This window comes from Amblyraja radiata, chromosome 8, assembly GCF_010909765.2.
Source record: "Amblyraja radiata isolate CabotCenter1 chromosome 8, sAmbRad1.1.pri, whole genome shotgun sequence".
In the NCBI taxonomy this organism is placed as follows: Eukaryota; Metazoa; Chordata; class Chondrichthyes; order Rajiformes; family Rajidae; genus Amblyraja; species Amblyraja radiata.
The window spans coordinates 69694410-69711697 of record NC_045963.1 but is presented as its reverse complement, the minus strand read 5'-3'; the positions used below and the strand labels follow the sequence as shown (position 1 = coordinate 69711697).

The window sequence follows — 17288 nt, the reverse complement described above, 5'->3', positions numbered from 1 at the left end:
CAATAAATGCTAGAAGTAAATCTGTTTTAAGTTGGAGACTGCATTTGCTGGAATCTTGAGTAAAACACACTGGTGGAACTCAGCGTTTTAAGTTATTTGCTTTTACATTCTCACATGTTTATCCTTGGTGTACACAAAGAAGTGCCAATCACAAATATAAAACTACCCAAGAAAAACAGTATTTTTGTTTGCTATGTAGGCATTGCTGGCAAGCCCAGTGTTTATTAACTATTGCTTATTGTACCTTGAGAAGGTAGTGGTGGTGGCAACTGAGCAGCTCACTAGGTCATTTTTAGGCATTTTAGACTTCAATCTAGTGTAGTTCTGGTGTCACTTGTTGCCAGAACAATTTGGATTGCAAACTTCATCCCCAAAATAGAGTTAGTGAACCAGATCAGTTTTAAGTTTCTGTGGTTAACAATACTATCATTAGTTTATTGCTCTTTCTTCCAAATTCCTTATCATTAACTATTTAAATTCCAAAACTACTAAGATGGGATGAGAACGTGCGTCTGTATTGTTAATTCAAGACTCTAGGTTACAAGTTGGGCAACTTAACACTGGGCGGAATGTGGTGCAGTCGTAGAGTTACAGCCTTACAGCGCCAGAGACCTGGGTTCAATCCTGACAACGGGTGCTGTCTACAGAGTTTGTACGTTGTCCCCGTAACCGTGTGGGTTTTCCCTGAGTGCTCCCATTTCCTCCCAGACTCCAAATACGTACAGGTTTATAGGGTAATTGGCTTCAGTAAAAATTGCAAATTGTCCCAAGTGCATAGGATTGTGCTAATGTGCAGGAATTACTGGTCGCCGCGGACTCGGTGGGCCAAAGGGCTTGTTTCCGCACTGTATGTCTAAACTAAACAGCTGCAGCACTACCATTATCCGAACAATGTTTATGCGATAATATTTGGCCAAATATTGATCCTGCACTTTATCGTCTGTTGAAGTCTAAACACGAGACCCTTGCCATGTCACATATGACTGTTGCGTCCAGATCCATTTACTTTGTATTCTTAGTTAATATTAGATTGTTTGTGGTTTGATGTGACTGAGATCATCTGAGAAGATAATTTCATATTGAAAACTCAATTTCCATTTTTAGTATGCGTTACTTGGATATCTTAGGGTTGAGCAAACATGTATGTTAGCAACAAATGTCAGTATATTTCAGCTCAGAAGTCTTGTTAGCTCCGAATAGCGCAAAATACATTATGACTATTTCACATTTCAGAATGGAGTTGCTTTTATGTAGGTATATCCAGCATGTAATTCACAAGAAAAAGTCCATAGACAATAAATTGTAAAAAGAAGAAAATACAGGAATTCAGCACCTTTCATCACTGGATGCACCATAGCATTTCATAACCAATGAAGTTCTTCTAAAGTAGAAAGTAGTTGAGGCCAGTTCATTGGCTATATTTAAGAGGGAGTTAGATGTGGCCCTTGTGGCTAAAGGGATCAGGGGGTATGGAGAGAAGGCAGGTACAGGATACTGAGTTGGGTGATCAGCCATGATCATATTGAATGGCGGTGCAGGCTCGAAGGGCCGAATGGCCTACTCCTGCACCTATTTTCTATGTTTCTAAAATGTATTAATGCAAGAAATATTGAAGCCAATTTGCACTTGGCAAGATTCTGCAAGCATGATTGTATGATTAATGATTAATCTGTTTTAGCAGTTTTGAGGGAGAGATATGTACTGCAAATTCAGCTGTTCAAGTTCAAAATTCTTATACCTTTAATGAATGAATGAATGAATGAATGACTGACTGACTGAATGAATTGTACTTTATTGTCACATTGTATCTCTGTTGAAGCAGTGCAGAAAAATTCCGACAATCTGCTATCCAACCATTCGGAAATTGTGATAGATCAGCATCTGGCTCAGGGTAGCCGTTCCCGTGGTTCACGCGATCTATGAAAGTCCTGAGTGTGCTGGACTAATGGCATTTTGCTGTACATGGGATATCGTGTTTAGCAATTTATCGATAAGATGATGTCTCTAACGATGTTAAATATATTTGATACTGCAGTGAAATGCCAATTTAATACATTGCCAGGGCTTCAAACTATAATCATCTCTCAAAACCAATATGCTAATACTTTGCATCAAATTCTCCCAGGACCAAATATATGTTTGCAGCAGTGAGCTAAACCCTGTAGTCTCCTATTTTGAAGGTCACGACATATTGCAGCAATACAACTATTGCCTGAGATTCAATCTCTTGTTTAGTGGATTTTGCCATTTTTATTGTTGTTTTTTTTGTTGATGTCTGTCTTGGTGAGGTGATCTATCTTTGTTTATAAATGACCTAACTGAAATATTTGTAAAAACTGATTCCCCGTCAATTTCTAGGCTTGATGTAATGAAGCAGGTTGGCTAAACATTTGAATATAGAATGAGCAGGCTGTTCTAAATTACTGCTTCAGGTTGGCTTCACTTGCTCTGCCTTGTGGAAACTCGGCCACCAAACCGGTTTTGGTTTGTTTTTAAGCAAATAGAAAAATTTAAAAATAAGGTGATGTTTACATCACAGAGTAGAGATACCTGACCCAGCTAGTTCACACCAGTGCTTATTTTCTACTTTTCCATCGCAAATCTCATCACCATATCCTAGATCATTTGCCTTTTGGTTCATCTAGCCTCCCTTAAATACAGTTTGCCTTTACCCCACATATGTTAGCGAGTTTGCCTCTTTCACCACTCGGGCATGAAAGTGTTTGAGAATTTCATAGTGGATTTGTGAATGATCATGTTGTTTTCATGTCCCTTAGCTCCTGTCCCTCACGATATTTTCCCAGTCAAACCATTGCATGGCTTTTAAGAAATCTCATTTTGGCAATCCTTTTTTTCCTGTTCATTCTTTCTTGTTAAGTATTGCAGATTGATCTAGTAAATCTTCTTTATGTTGTTTGCTATTCCCTTTGATTTTACTGGACAAAAATGGTAACTTTTGTTGTCAACCCGCGTGGCAAGATATTTGTGCACTTTCACATCACTTTACCTTGTCTCTGTCATCCTCAATGTCCTTGAATCCTTGGTACTTAACCTTCTAGCTGGTTTTATGATTGCTCCCAGATTTAACTGCTGTGGCATTGGCATCGTGCATTTAGCTGCCAAGTCTGTACATTTTGTCATTCCTCTCTGTATGTATCATTTCCCTATTTTAAGATGGTCCTTCAGACCTATTCGTGATTGAGTTTTTACCGTTTAGCCCAGCCTAATATCACCTTTTGTGACTCGGTATCAGATTTTCCTTGCCCAGGTTCCTGTTAAATGCCCTGGAACATTTGTTTTATAAATATAATTAGTTGTTGACGTTGCTTTTGTTCCCTGTTTTCTTGAAAGCAACCCGCAAATCAACCTGACTTCCACATGGCCTAATGCCCTGTGCAGTGAAGTTGAAGGGACATAAAATATGCGGACCTCCTGGGTTCCTGATCAAAATATTTCCCCACCAACCCTGTTAACATCAAAGCCAGTATTTTGGTAGCAATCTCTGATCTTTAAGTGGGCATGACGTTTGGTATAATTCCATTTGACCGACGTCAAGTAACTTAAAATAAAACAAGACCACAAGGGTTTATTATGGTAAATAGAGTGAATGTGGATTTAGTGATGTAATATTGAAATGATTTATTAAGGTTTAATCACCACACGGTTATTTTCATTTTCAAAAGTAGTCTTTCAATTCATGGATTGTAGTTTAGACATGTTTGGTTTTGTTTTTAGGTTCAGTCAAAAGCTAATAACGTTCAAATATATGATTCTCTTATTTATGCTCACCAGAAATTCCTCAAATGAGGCCAAAACCACTGTATATTAATATAACACGAAACAATGAAAGCATTTACAGCACACGGGACCAGTACTTGGCAGCTCGGGTGGCATTTATTAAGTGGCTTGTGACCTTTTTTCTGGAAAAGAAATACACTGCTTCAAGTCAAAACACTAAGAATGGTGGAGAAGTGCTGCCAAAAATTATCCAGGTATGTTTATATAAATGATGTTAGGATCAACATTTTGATGATATATATCAACATGCATTCATTCATTCATTTTATACATTTTGGTGGTGGAACTCTCAATACATTGCGTCATCTGAACAACAATTGCAAGGATGATTTCATATTTACCTGCCCAATGAAAGCCCACGGTTTGGTCGTGTAACACGGCTCAATATACTTATCAAGTCCACAACTGGATCTATTCTGGTTTTTTTTTCAATTTCAAGCTGAAGTGAGAAGGTGACAAGGAGGTGAGAAGCTGTCTAGCATTCAAGAGCTCATCATCAAACATAGATTGAAATTAGTGGCCTGAGCTGCCAGGTGATTACATTGGAAAGGAGTTGAGATGAAAACTGGATGAAGGCAGATTCGTGAGGTTTTAGGCTATACATTAAATAAGCAATTACACAAATTAGTAATTGTTGTTGATTGAACATAGAACAGTACAGAACGTGAACAGGGCCTTCGGCCACAATGTTTGTGTCAAACATGATGCCAAGACCATCACTGTGGAACTCCACTGGTCACAGACCTTCAACCTAAATATCGTCCTTTCATCATAGAAACATAGAAAATAGGTGCAGGAGTAGGCCATTCGGCCCTTCGAGCCTGCACCGCCATTCAATATGATCATGGCTGATCATCCAACTCAGTATCCTGTACCCGCCTTCTCTCCATGCCCCCTGATCCCTTTAGCCACAAGGGCCACATCTAACTCCCTCTTAAATATAGCCAACTACCTTCTGTGGCAGAGAATTCCAGAGATACACCACTCTCTGTGTGAAAAATGTTTTTCTCATCTCGGTCCTAAAAGATTTCCCCCTTGTCCTTAAACTGTGACCCCTTGTTCTGGACTTCCTCAACATCGGGAACAATCTTCCTGCATCTAGCCTGTCCAACCCCTTAAGAATTTTGTAAGTTTCTATAAGATCCCCCCTCAATCTTCTAAATTCTAACGAGTACAAGCCGAGTCTATCCAGTCTTTCTTCATATGAAAGTCCTGACATCCCAGGAATCAGTCTGGTGAACCTTCTCTGTACTCCCTCTATGGCAAGAATGTCTTTCCTAAGATTAGGAGACCAAAACTGTACGCAATACTCCAGGTGTGGTCTCACCAAGACGCTATACAACTGCAGTAGAACCTCCCTGCTTCTATACTCAAATCCTTTTGCTATGAATGCTAACTCTGTCTTCTATCAGTAAACCTGTTCCGAATCCACACACTAAGACACTATTAATCCCGTGCATCTTAATCTTATGGATCAGCCTAAATCGGGGGACTTTTATCAAATACCTGACTGAAATCAATCTCTTTCATGACCTCCTGAGAAAACTTGATCAAGTTAGTAGGACACAACCTGCCATATACAAAGCCACGTTGACTGTCCTTAATTAACCCAAGGTACACAAAATTGCTGGGGAAACTCAGCGGGTGCAGCAGCATCTATGGAGCGAAGGAAATAGGCGACGTTTCGGGCCGAAACCCTTCTTCAGACTGATGGGGGGTGGGGAAAGAAAGAAGGAAAAGGGGAGGAGGAGGAGGAGCCCGAGGGCGGGCGGATGGGAGGGTGGGAGGAGACAGCTAGAGGGTTAAGGAAGGGGAGGAGACAGCAAGGGCTAGCCAAATTGGGAGAATTCAATGTTAATGCCATAAGGACGCAAGGTCCCCAGACGGAATATGAGGTGCTGTTCCTCCAATTTCCGCTGTTGCTCACTCTGGCAATGAAGGAGACCCAGGACAGAGAGGTCGGATTGGGAATGGGAGGGGGAGTTGAAGTGCTGAGCCACCGGGAGGTCAGGTAGGTTATTGCGGACTGAGCGGAGGTGTTCGGCGAAACGATCGCCCAACCTACGCTTGGTCTCACCGTAGTAAATCAGCTGACATCTAGAGCAGCGGATGCAGTAGATGAGGTTGGAGGAGATACAGGTGAACCTTTGTCGCACCTGGAACGACTGCTTGGGACCTTGAATGGAGTCGAGGGGGGAGGTGAAGGGACAGGTGTTGCATTTCTTGCGGTTGCAACGGAAAGTGCCCGGGGAGGGGGTGGTGCGGGAGGGAAGGGAAGAATTGACGAGGGAGTTGCGGAGGGAGCGGTCTTTGCGGAAGGCAGACATGGGGGGAGATGGGAAGATGTGGCGAGTGGTGGGGTCACGTTGGAGGTGGCGGAAATGGCGGAGGATTATGTGTTGTATTTGCCGGCTGGTGGGGTGAAAGGTGAGGACCAGAGGGACTCTGCCCTTGTTGCGTGTGCGGGGATGGGGAGAGAGAGCAGTGTTACGGGGTATGGATGAGACCCTGGTGTGAGCCTCATCTATGGTGGCGGAGGGGAATCTCCGGTCCCTGAAGAACGAGGACATTTCCGATGCCCTGGTATGAAATGTCTCATCCTGGGAACAGATGCGGCGTAGGCGGAGGAATTGGGAGTAGGGGATGGAGTCTTTACAGGGGGCAGGGTGGGAAGACGTGTAGTCCAGATAGCCATGTGAGTCAGTGGGTTTGTAGGCCATGTGAGTCAGTGGGTTTGTAGCCATGTGAGTCAGTGGGTTTGTAATTAACCCATTCTCTTTCAAATGGGAGTAATTTCTATCCTGAAGAATCCTCCCTCATAGTTTCTGTGATGGCAATTTCAAACTTTTCCAAGCTTCAGCTTTTCATTTCCGTCCCTACACAGGCAGGAGGAGTAGAACTTACCCAGACGCGAACAAAAACGAATCCTCCAGTCGTTCTTTCCAGTTTAATTGATTCTTTATTAAAGTAGTTGTACAGACAAAGAAATGAACATACCAGATTCTCTTTATTCATATACAAATTGGAGCTTTCCGTTCTTACTATCTGATCTGGTAAAAACTGCTCCAGTCTGATCTGGCCACTCCCTCTCCAGTAGATATATGTAACGTTCATCTACGTATCAAAAGCCCACCGCCAAGCATTCAAAATAATTTGGCAATAAATATCTAGAGAAAATAATAAAATATGCCAACAGTAACTAGCCTAAGCATGAATGGCTCCTACAGTTTCTGTTCCACTGTTGTGAGACTCACCAGCCCATATTCCCTGGATTTTATTGACTTCCCCTCTTAAACAAAGGAACAACATTAGCTACTATGTGTAGGAAAGAACTGCTGACGCAGTCTGAAGGAGGGTGTCGACCCAAAACGTCACCCATTCCTTCTCTCCAGAGATGCTGCCTGTCCCGCTGAGTTACTCCAGCATTTTGCGTCTATCTTCAACATTAGCTACTATCTAATCCACTAGGATCTATCTCGCCAGTGGCTAGAGAAAATGCAAAGATCTTCATCAAGGCTCCTGCAATCTCTTTTCTTGCATCTCTCAATAACCTGGGATAAATCCCATCATGATTATGCATAATTAAATTTATATTTGCGTGTTACATTTGTACTAATGAAAAATCATTCTTTAAATCCAATCTAATCCTGAGCTTCCCTCACTGAGCCAGTCCCATTAATTATATTATGTTAGGCGGCATGGTGGTGCAGCGGTAGAGTTGCTGCCTTACAGTGCCAAGGACCCTGGTTCAATCCTGTCTATGGGTGCTGTCTGTGTGGTGTTTGTGCGTTCTCCCCATGACCAGCGTTGGTTTTCCCGGGAGCTGCAATGTCCTCCCCCCACACTCCAAAGATGTACAGGTTTGTAGGTTAATTGGCTTAGTGTAATTGTAAATTGTCCCTAGTGTGTGTAGAATAGTGTTAATGTGCGGGGATCGCTGGTCAGTGCGGACTCGGTGGGCCGAAGGGCCTGTTTCCGCGCTGTATGTCTAAACTAAACTAAACTTTATTGGAGCAAATACAAATTGTTAGCATAGAAAAACTCTAATAATCTACCATCCGACTCACTGGGCCCTGGTTCCCACATTTTCTTAAAACGGGTTCACTAGAAAATATATTTATCTACCGTGTAATATGTTAAAAATTGTGAAATAAATATGTGCTGAAGTTTTATTCCGAATAACATCCAGAAGATCAGCTAGTCCTGCACAACCCATGTACCAAGTGTACCAGAAGAAGAGAGTTCTACAATATGTTATCTTCATGCATAGTTCAAGACTATTTTGTGTCTGAGGAGAAGGCATGCTCTATTTCCATTGCGTTAATTAAATTAAACTTTTTTTTAAACTTAATTAGCAGTCAGTGACTGCCAACCCATCAGGTCAAGAGAAAGCCACTGAATTGGAAACAAATGGATCCACTGAGCAGGATCGATCTCACTCCAATAGCAGTACACTATCTGACAGAAGACTCAGTTGTTCCAGTACCTGTAGCATTGAAGAGGAACATCGGCCAGTTTATGATATGGTTCAGCGAGTACTACTTTCATCTCAAGCAAATGTGAATTTTATCAATGAAGTTTTTCACCAGGTAAGTGAATGTATTTAATAAATAGTAATTCCCAAAAATATGACTTACTATGTTCTTACTAAATTTTTTTAGACTATCCAGTGTAATTTGAGAGCACCAACTATCATTTGTTGATGTTAAAGGCAGGTGACAAATGCACAGTTTGTGTTGCTTGCTTCCTTTATGGATTGGTCAGTTTTGTGTTCCATAGTTTGTTCATGATTTCCACAGTAATTTATTAAACAAGATATTCATTTTAACTTGTAGATCAGTTGTCCACGTCAGTCATTATTTGAATGGGTGCACTTTATAGATTATAATCAAAGTTTCAATTTCATTGTTTGGGGTTTTTTAAATGATGCATACTTGCGATGTCTGAGTTTTAACCAACATTTCAAGCTGCTTCAGGTTTCAGGTTGTTCTGCTGGAGATTGAGAGTGAGGATTGAAAAAGGGCCTGCGTGACTTTCAATGCTAGCAATGGACTGTTGAGAGGTCCTGGTGGATTGAGAGTTATTTGTGTTTCTCAATGTGCTGAATTGGATGGAGACTTTCAGCATCATGATATATGAATGGAGGAACAGTGTTTATTTGCACTAACTGCGAGAGTAAGAGAGTGGATTTAAATGTAACAAAAACTAAATAATTTGCTGCCTTCATGATATTGGAATGCAATTTCAGATGATTTAATCAAATTGATTTCTGGAAAGTTACGACTGTTATTAGGAGAAATTTGATGGACTAGGTTTGTATTCACTAGAATTTAGAATATTGAGAGAGAATCTAATTGACATTTGCCTTACTCTGTCGTGTTTGATGGACTGGATATGGACAGGATGTATCCCCTTGTTGGACTGTCTGCAAATACATTAGTTATTAATATGGATGGCTAGCCATAATCTTATTGAATAATGGAGCTGACGATGAACTAAATAACCTCTTCTTATTTCCTATATTTTTGTGACTTGAGTAATAAAAACACTTGTTTGGAGAACGTGGATAAGTGATTTTTCTGGCCGGGACCCTGAAACGCTGGGTTACTCCAGCACTTTGTGTCTCATTTGGTGAACCAGCTTCTCCAGTTCCTTAGGCCTGAGAGACATTAATGGACTAGTGTATTTGACGATAGTTAGGCCCGCAAGGGAAGCTGTCACATCCAGCAAGACTGGCCTTAATGTGACCCTTATGCAACACGCTTGATTCTAAATGTACACTGGGATTCTACAAGCGTGCAATAAATACCACAGCATGAAAGTAAAATATCATGCATGCTCGAAATAAAAATATAAAAAATACCAAATGTAGGATCAGTTTAGATGTCTCTCGAGGCAGGGAAAGAATTAATGCATGAAGGCAATGATCTTTTAACAAAACCTAGTTTCATTCCACCAATCAAATTCATCCTAATTAATACAAATGATAAATGATACGGTGAAACATCCATATAAATGCACCATTTGATGACATTTTACTCAATATTATCTGATGCATATTTTATATGAAACTATACATTTTTAAAGTTCTGAATAAGTTTACAATTTCTGCTAGCTTCTTTGGCTTTGTCCTTTCCTGCAAATCTTAATTTCCACTCCTAATAATTCCAAATATCAGGCTTGGTAAATTTATACTGAGGACAAATTGTTGGCCTATTCACCTTTCAAAGGTATCAAAGGTATTTTATTGGTCACATTCACATACACCTAGGTGTAGTGAAGTGAAATGCTTCTTGCCATTTTGCAGCACACAAAGAAGGAATACAGACATAACATTAATAAGAGTTTTAAACATAAAGAACATCCCCCCACAATGGTTCCCATTATGAGGGAAGGCACAAAGTCCAGTCCCCAACCCCAGTTCACCCATAGTCGGGCCTATTGAGGCCTCCACAGTTGCCTCTACGGAGGCCCGATGTTCCAGGCCGTTCTTGCCGGGTGATGTTGCTCCGGCGTCGGGAGAGTCCTCTCAGCGGCTTGGGAACCCTGGAATGGCCGCTTCCGTACTGGAGGCCGCGGCTTCCAAAGCCAACAAGGCCGCGCCGGTTGGAGCTCCACCACTGGCGATCTCATCTAGAGATCCCAGGCTCCCGGTGTAAAGTTCAGCGCCGCCGCCCGCAGCTGGTCGCTCCACAGTCCCGCAGCTCCGCGATGTTTTCCTCAGCGATCTTCAGCTCACCGGAGCTCCAGCGCGGCGACCCGGGCAAGGCATCGCCCGCTCCGCGATAGCGCTCCAGCGCTGTGCCGCCGCCGAAGCCGAGGTTCTGGGCGGTCCCCGACAGGAAACGCCGCACCAGGCCCGCTGGTAGGCCGCGAGGACGGGTCGAAGCTGCAGCCCGGAGAAAAGCTGCCTCTCCGACCAGGTAGGGACCCTGAAAGGTAGCTTCCCCCTTCCCCCCCCCCCCCACATAAAAAAGTCTAGACCTCCAAACAAAACACTTAACTAACTAAAATAAAAAATAAAAAGATGAAAAGACAGACAGCTGCTGGCTGGGCAGCCGTGCACAGGACAGCGCCCCCTACAGTGATTGCAGACATTGGAGTTAATTGTCAACCTGGAAAACAAATGTATTTGCAGCTACAGGTGCACAACCTTTTATCCGAAGATCCAAATAACGAAAACGTCCGAATAGCGGCCATTTTTTCGGTCCTTGAAGAAAGGTCCTTGAAAACGTTCACAGAGGGCGGCCCGCAGAGGTGACAGCGGAACCTCCGGTCGGTCCTCGAAGAAAGGGGAACTAAATCCCCATTCATAAAAGAGAAGGTGAGGGTATATTGCGCGGGAGGGTTAATAATTGACAATATGCTGCTGCCTGCCCGCTGAGTTAAAAAGTTCCCACGGTAGACTCACGATACACAGTGCAGATTGTCGCTCCCTTCAGTTTCACCCCACCTACGCCCCTCTGCTTCCCGGCCATGTGTGTGACCCCTTCCCTCCCCTCTCCAGCTCCCCGCCCATTGCACCGGCGCGGGGGCTTTGCACTGTCTTCACGTCGGCGATTGCAGCAGGACCGTGCCAGTCACCGGAGACGTCAGGACCAATTGGACACCGACCACCAGGCCCACCGCAAGCACGGAGAACCCAGAGACCCACAGCCAACAGCAGCCCAGCCCAGCCCCACTCCAACTACAGAGGAACCTGGGTTGCGGATGACGGGGCGCAGCTCGGGGCGTCGTAGGGGCCCATCGGGGAGCGGGTTCCTGTTGGTCCTGACGTCTCCGGCCACCTGCCATCCTCCGGGAACTGTACCGCCCTTGCAGGAGAGTGAGGTTGTTTGCAGTTGCAGAGGGAGGGGGCAAGGGCGGTACAGTTCCCAGTCTCAGCTCCAGTCCAGGGGGGTGGCCGGAGACGTCAGGACCAACGGGACACCAATACAATACAATAATAACAATACCTTTTATTTGTCATTTGAACCTCACATGAGGTTCAAATGAAATTTGGTTTCTGCAGCCATACAAAAAAAGAACCAAGACACACACCAACACAATTCAATTCACATAAACATCCATCACAGTGAGTCTCCTCCTCACTGTGATGGAAGGCAAAGACTTGTCTCTCCCCTGCTCTCCATTCCTCTCCCGAAGTCGAGGTTAAAGCCCCCGGCGGGCGCTAGCAAGTCCGCGGCCACTCAAAGCCACGCCGGGCGATGTAGGGCCCTGCCCCGGGTCTTGATGTTGGAGCCCCCGGCGGGCGCTAGCAAGTCCGCGGCAATTTACAGCCGCGCCGGGCGTTATAAGGCCCCCCTCCAGGTCACTCTCAACCCCGTAATTCGGGCGGGAGAAGTCGCCGCTGCTGGTGCCCCGCAAAGCAGTCTCCCACCGGGGACCCGCGAGCTCCCGGTGTCACCATCCACCGGAGTCGGGTCGCAGCAGCTCGCCCCCGCAGCTCTCCACGCTCCGAAGCTGGCTAGCTCCACGGAGGTAGGTCCGTAGGTCCACAGCTCCACCGCCGCCCACCGACCCCCAGGCCCACTGCAAGCACGGAGATCCCAGAGACCCACAGCCAGCAGCAACTCCAGCCCAGCCCCGCTCCAACTCCAGAGGAACACGTAGGGGCAGAAGCTGATGGCGTGCAAGGTACGTCTTGTTCTTGGGGTGGCGGATGAGGGGGCGCAGCTCGGGCTGTGGACAAACTGCCACTTGTCGCCGTAGCGGCCCATCGGGGAGCAGATTCCTCTGGAGTTGGAGGGGGAGGGGGGTATTGTGCTGTTTGATCGCCCCCTGCTATCCCAGGGACAGGGAGACACAGCGGCTTTTTAGACTGGTGGGCAATCACTTCCAAAGTTCTGCCCACACAGTCAGTACACCTCTCCTACACAGCATTTCATACAAACATTTATTCTGCAAGAAAAAACTACATTGAAGACTCAAACTCTTCGAGTAACTGCCGGGATCAAGGCGCAAACTCGCGACCTTGCGGATATGAGCCGAGCACTCTACCACTGAGCCAGCCATTAAAATCTACGCTAAAAAATTTCCATTCCGAAGACCGACAAATTCTGAATTACGAAAAGTGTCTGGTCCCAAGGCTTTCGGATAAAAGGTTGTGCACCTGTATAAGGAAAGGCATTAATGGACTAGTGTATTTGATGATAGTTGGGCCCCTTTCCTCGTTTATTTATTGATATTCTACCAGTTACTGAATTCATAGTGAGCAGATAAATATAGGGGACTATGCAAATTGAATTGTGTGGCATGCTAGTCGATTTAAAAATGTCATGAATAAAATATAGTATCTGTTCTGAATACTAATTATTTAATTTGGGATAATATAGTCTACAAACATCTGCATAATAAATGTTGATTCACAGCTGAAAGAATTTGTATTCTGCTGAATTGTAATCAATAAATTGGGGGCATTTTAGGATTGAACACATCGTCAACCTTGAATACAGTCCTGTCTGCATAAAATGGGAAAGTAACCATCTGTCAAGCAGATTTCATCAATAAGATGAACAGTGCTCATCTTCATTGCACTTATTAGGTCAGCGATGAAGGTGGGAAATAATGAAATTGAAAAAGCTTTCATCCTTCTGTGCCCTGATGGAAAATACTATTTTTTTTATAACCTGACGTGTTCTCAGCGTATATTAACTTGGTGCAAATGAGTTCAGTTTAGTTTATTGTCACATGCACCGAGGTACAGTGAAAAGATTTTGTTGCATGCTAGGAAAGTCCAAGGGTCACCAAAGAGGGAGATAGCAGCTCCACATTGCTGTCTGGTTATACTGGCAGATGCAGTATAATGTGGATAAATGCATGGCAGATGCAGTATAATGTGGATAAATGTGAGGTTATCCACTTTGGTGGCAAAAACAGGAAAGTAGACTATTATCTGAATGGTGGCCGATTAGGAAAAGGGGAGATGCAACGAGACCTGGGTGTCATGGTACACCAGTCATTGAAAGTAGCCATGCAGGAGCAGCAGGCAGTGAAGAAAGCGAATGGTATGTTAGCCTTCATAGCAAAAGGATTTGAGTATAGGAGCAGGGAGGTTCTACTGCAGTTGTACAGGGTCTTGGTGAGACCACACTTGGAGTATTGCGTACAGTTTTGGTCTCCTAATGTGAGGAAAGACATTCTTGCCATAGAGGAAGCACAGAGAAGGTTCACCAGACTGATTCCTGGGATGTCAGGACTTCCATATGAAGAAAGACTGGATAAACTCGGCTTGTACTCGCTAGAATTTAGAAGATTGAGGGGGGATCTTATAGAAACTTACAAAATTCTTAAGTGGTTGGACAGGCTAGATGCAGGAAGATTGTTCCCGATGTTGGGGAAGTCCAGAACAAGGGGGTCACAGTTTAAGGATAAGGGGGAAATCTTTTAGGACCGAGATGAGAAAAACATTTTTCACACAGAGAGTGGTGAATCTCTGGAATCCTCTACCACAGAAGGTAGTTGAGGCCAGTTCATTGGCTATATTTAAGAGGGAGTTAGATGTGGCCCTTGTGGCTAAAGGGATCAGGGGGTATGGAGAGAAGGCAGGTACAGGATACTGAGTTGGATGATCAGCCATGATCATATTGTATGGCGGTGCAGGCTCGAAGGGCCGAATGGCCTACTCCTGCACCTATTTTCTATGTTTCTAGTAGGATGATTCAGATGAGCAGCATTTCAGTGGAATCAAGTCTACAACTTGTTCAAAGTCTTGGAATTAAGGGTTTCTGCTGAAACTTTGTGTTTATTATAGTAAACGTATTTACATTTCTTCATTAATCATCATAATCATACTTTATTAGCCAAGTATGTTTTGCAACATACGAGAAATTTGATTTGCCATACAGTCATACCAATAAAAAGCACCAAAACACACACAATACATCTTAACGTCAATACACAATACGTCTGCTGCTACTTGGTGACTTAAATATTCATATGGACTCCCCCACCTGCAAGCACGCATCTGAATTCGCCTTTTTACTTGACAACTTCTCTCTCACTCAGCACGTCACCTTTCCCACCCATGACAAAGATCACATCCTTGACCTGGTCTGCTCCACAAATCAACTGGTACTCGACCTCCATCCATGCCTCTTCCCCCTCTCTGATCATAGGCTTATACGGTTCACCATCCCTTCTCCTACACCTCGCCCCCGCTTCCTCCGAGAAATCACCTTCCGTAATCTAAAATCCATTGATCCCCACCATCTCTCTGACCTGCTCTCCACCACTCTCCCCCTGGACTCAACCCATATCTCACCTGATGATCTCAAAAACCATCTCAACTCCACCTTGTCTACCTCCCTTAACACTATGGCCCCCCTCAAAACAAGAACCGTAACTTTCAACACATCTTCACCCTGGTACACACCTGCACTTCGTAAGCTGAAACAGACTGGTCGCTGACTTGAACGACTCACAAAGAAATCATCTCTCACAGTCCACCTTGAAGCTTACAAACTAACTACAAAGATGCCCTCATTGCTGCAAAATCTGCCTACCTCTCCTCCATATTCACCGACCCCTGCCTAAACCACAGAACCCTCTTCTCCACAGTGGGCAACCTCCTCAAGCCTCGAGCCAACACTCTCCCTACCTCTACTCTGGATCTCTGCAACTCATTCCTCCACTTTTTCGCTGATAAAATCAGCACCATCTATCAATCTTTATCCCCTGTACCCGACTCCCCAGCATCTACTTCAACACCTACCAAGGCCCCTCCTTTCAACAACTCCACTGACCTCCTTACCCCTCCTCCACACTGCTTCCTCTCCCAGTTTGACCTGGTCACCCCTACTGAAATCTCCAAACTCATCAGCTCTTCCAAACCCACTACCTGCTCCCTCGACCCTCTCCCCACTCCCCTGCTGAAGTCCTGCCTCCCCGTTCTCTGCCCCTACCTCACTAATCTTTTCAACTCCTCATTGTCCCAAGGAATTGTCCCCTCCGCTTTCAAAACTGCTGCTGTCACACCAATCTTAAAGAAACCTGGTCTTGATCCCTCCTCTCTCATTAACTACCGCCCAATCTCAAACCTCCCCTTTCTTTCAAAAACCCTGGAGCGTATCGTTGCGTCACAACTTCATTCCCACCTCCTTGCGTATAACCTACTTGAACCCCTCCAATCTGGCTTTCGCCCCCTCCATAGCACAGAAACTGCTCTCCTCAAAGTCCTCAACGACCTCCTCACCTCTGCTGACACTGGTTCCCTCAACATCCTCATCCTCCTCGACCTGAGCGCAGCCTTCGATACAGTGAACCATAACATCCTGCTCACCAGACTCAAAGACCTCGGCATTGAAGGCTCTGCACTCAGCTGGCTCCGTTCCTACCTTTCCAACAGATCCCACTTCATCTCTCTCCATAACCACACCTCTGCTACAGCCACAGTCACTCAAGGCGTTCCCCAAGGCTCCGTACTCGGCCCCCTCCTCTTCATCATCTACATCCTCCCCCTTGGTCAGATACTCCGCCACTTCAACCTGGACTTCCACTGTTACGCTGATGACACCCAGATCTACCTCGGCACCAAATCCCCCCACAACCCCCCCCCCCCTCTCCCATATCAACTCCTGTTTGTCAGCTATAAAAACCTGGATGCAACATAACTTCCTCAAACTCAACAGCGATAAGACAGAATTCCTCCTCATAGGCTCCAAATCCACACTCAGCAAAATCAATAACCCCACTCTCACCATCGACGGCAGCATTGTCTCCCCATCTCCCCAGGCCCGCAACCTTGGCGTGATCTTTGATTCCACCCTCTCCCTTGAGCCTCACATCTGCCATGTCATTAAAACCTCCTTCTTTCACCTCCGCAACATCGCCAAACTCAGACCCTCTCTCACACCTCCCGCTGCTGAAAGACTCATCCATGCCTTCATCTCCTCCCGACTGGACTATTGCAACTCACTTCTCCTTGGCATCAGCTCCACCTACATCAACCGACTCCAACTGACCCAGAACGCAGCCGCCCGACTCATCACCCACACCAAATCCTGGCATCACATCACTCCAGTCCTCAAACAACTTCACTGGCTCCCCATCTCCCACCGGATCACCTACAAAATCCTGGTCCTCACCTACAAAGCCCTCCACCATCTGGCCCCCCCATATCTCACTGACCTCCTCTCCCCCTACCAACCCTCACGGTCCCTCAGATCCACATCAGCCGGTGTCCTCTCCATCCACAAGTCCAACCTCCGCAGTTTTGGGGACAGAGCCTTCTCCAGGGCAGCTCCCAGGCTCTGGAACTCCCTCCCCCAACTGATCCGCAATTCCGTGTCCCTCACCATCTTCCAGTCCCGCCTCAAGACCCATCTCTTCACCTCTGCCTATCCTTAGCCCCACGTCCCCCTCCCTTTTCATCTGTGCATGAATTGCCTCATATTGTGTTTTGAATTGAATTCTGTCTTTAATTTTGTGTACTAGTCATGTCTCTACTATTTATTTCATTCCCCTTACATGTTTTTCCTCTACTTGCTAAA

At 45.0% G+C, this 17288-nt stretch overlaps 1 protein-coding gene across 4 annotated transcripts in view; it reads left to right on the top strand.

The window, feature by feature from the left end:
• The window catches only part of ralgapa2 (Ral GTPase activating protein catalytic subunit alpha 2), a 462100-nt gene that overhangs the window by 183081 nt on the left and 261731 nt on the right, over nt 1–17288 (top strand). For 3 of the 4 annotated variants that reach the window (XM_033026194.1, XM_033026193.1, XM_033026191.1), the window contains exons 9-10: nt 3793–3992; nt 8154–8387. In XM_033026194.1, coding sequence (XP_032882085.1) covers nt 3793–3992; nt 8154–8387 — 434 coding nt within the window. The remainder of the gene's footprint in view (nt 1–3792; nt 3993–8153; nt 8388–17288) is intronic. The other variant, XM_033026192.1, reaches the window with a different exon arrangement.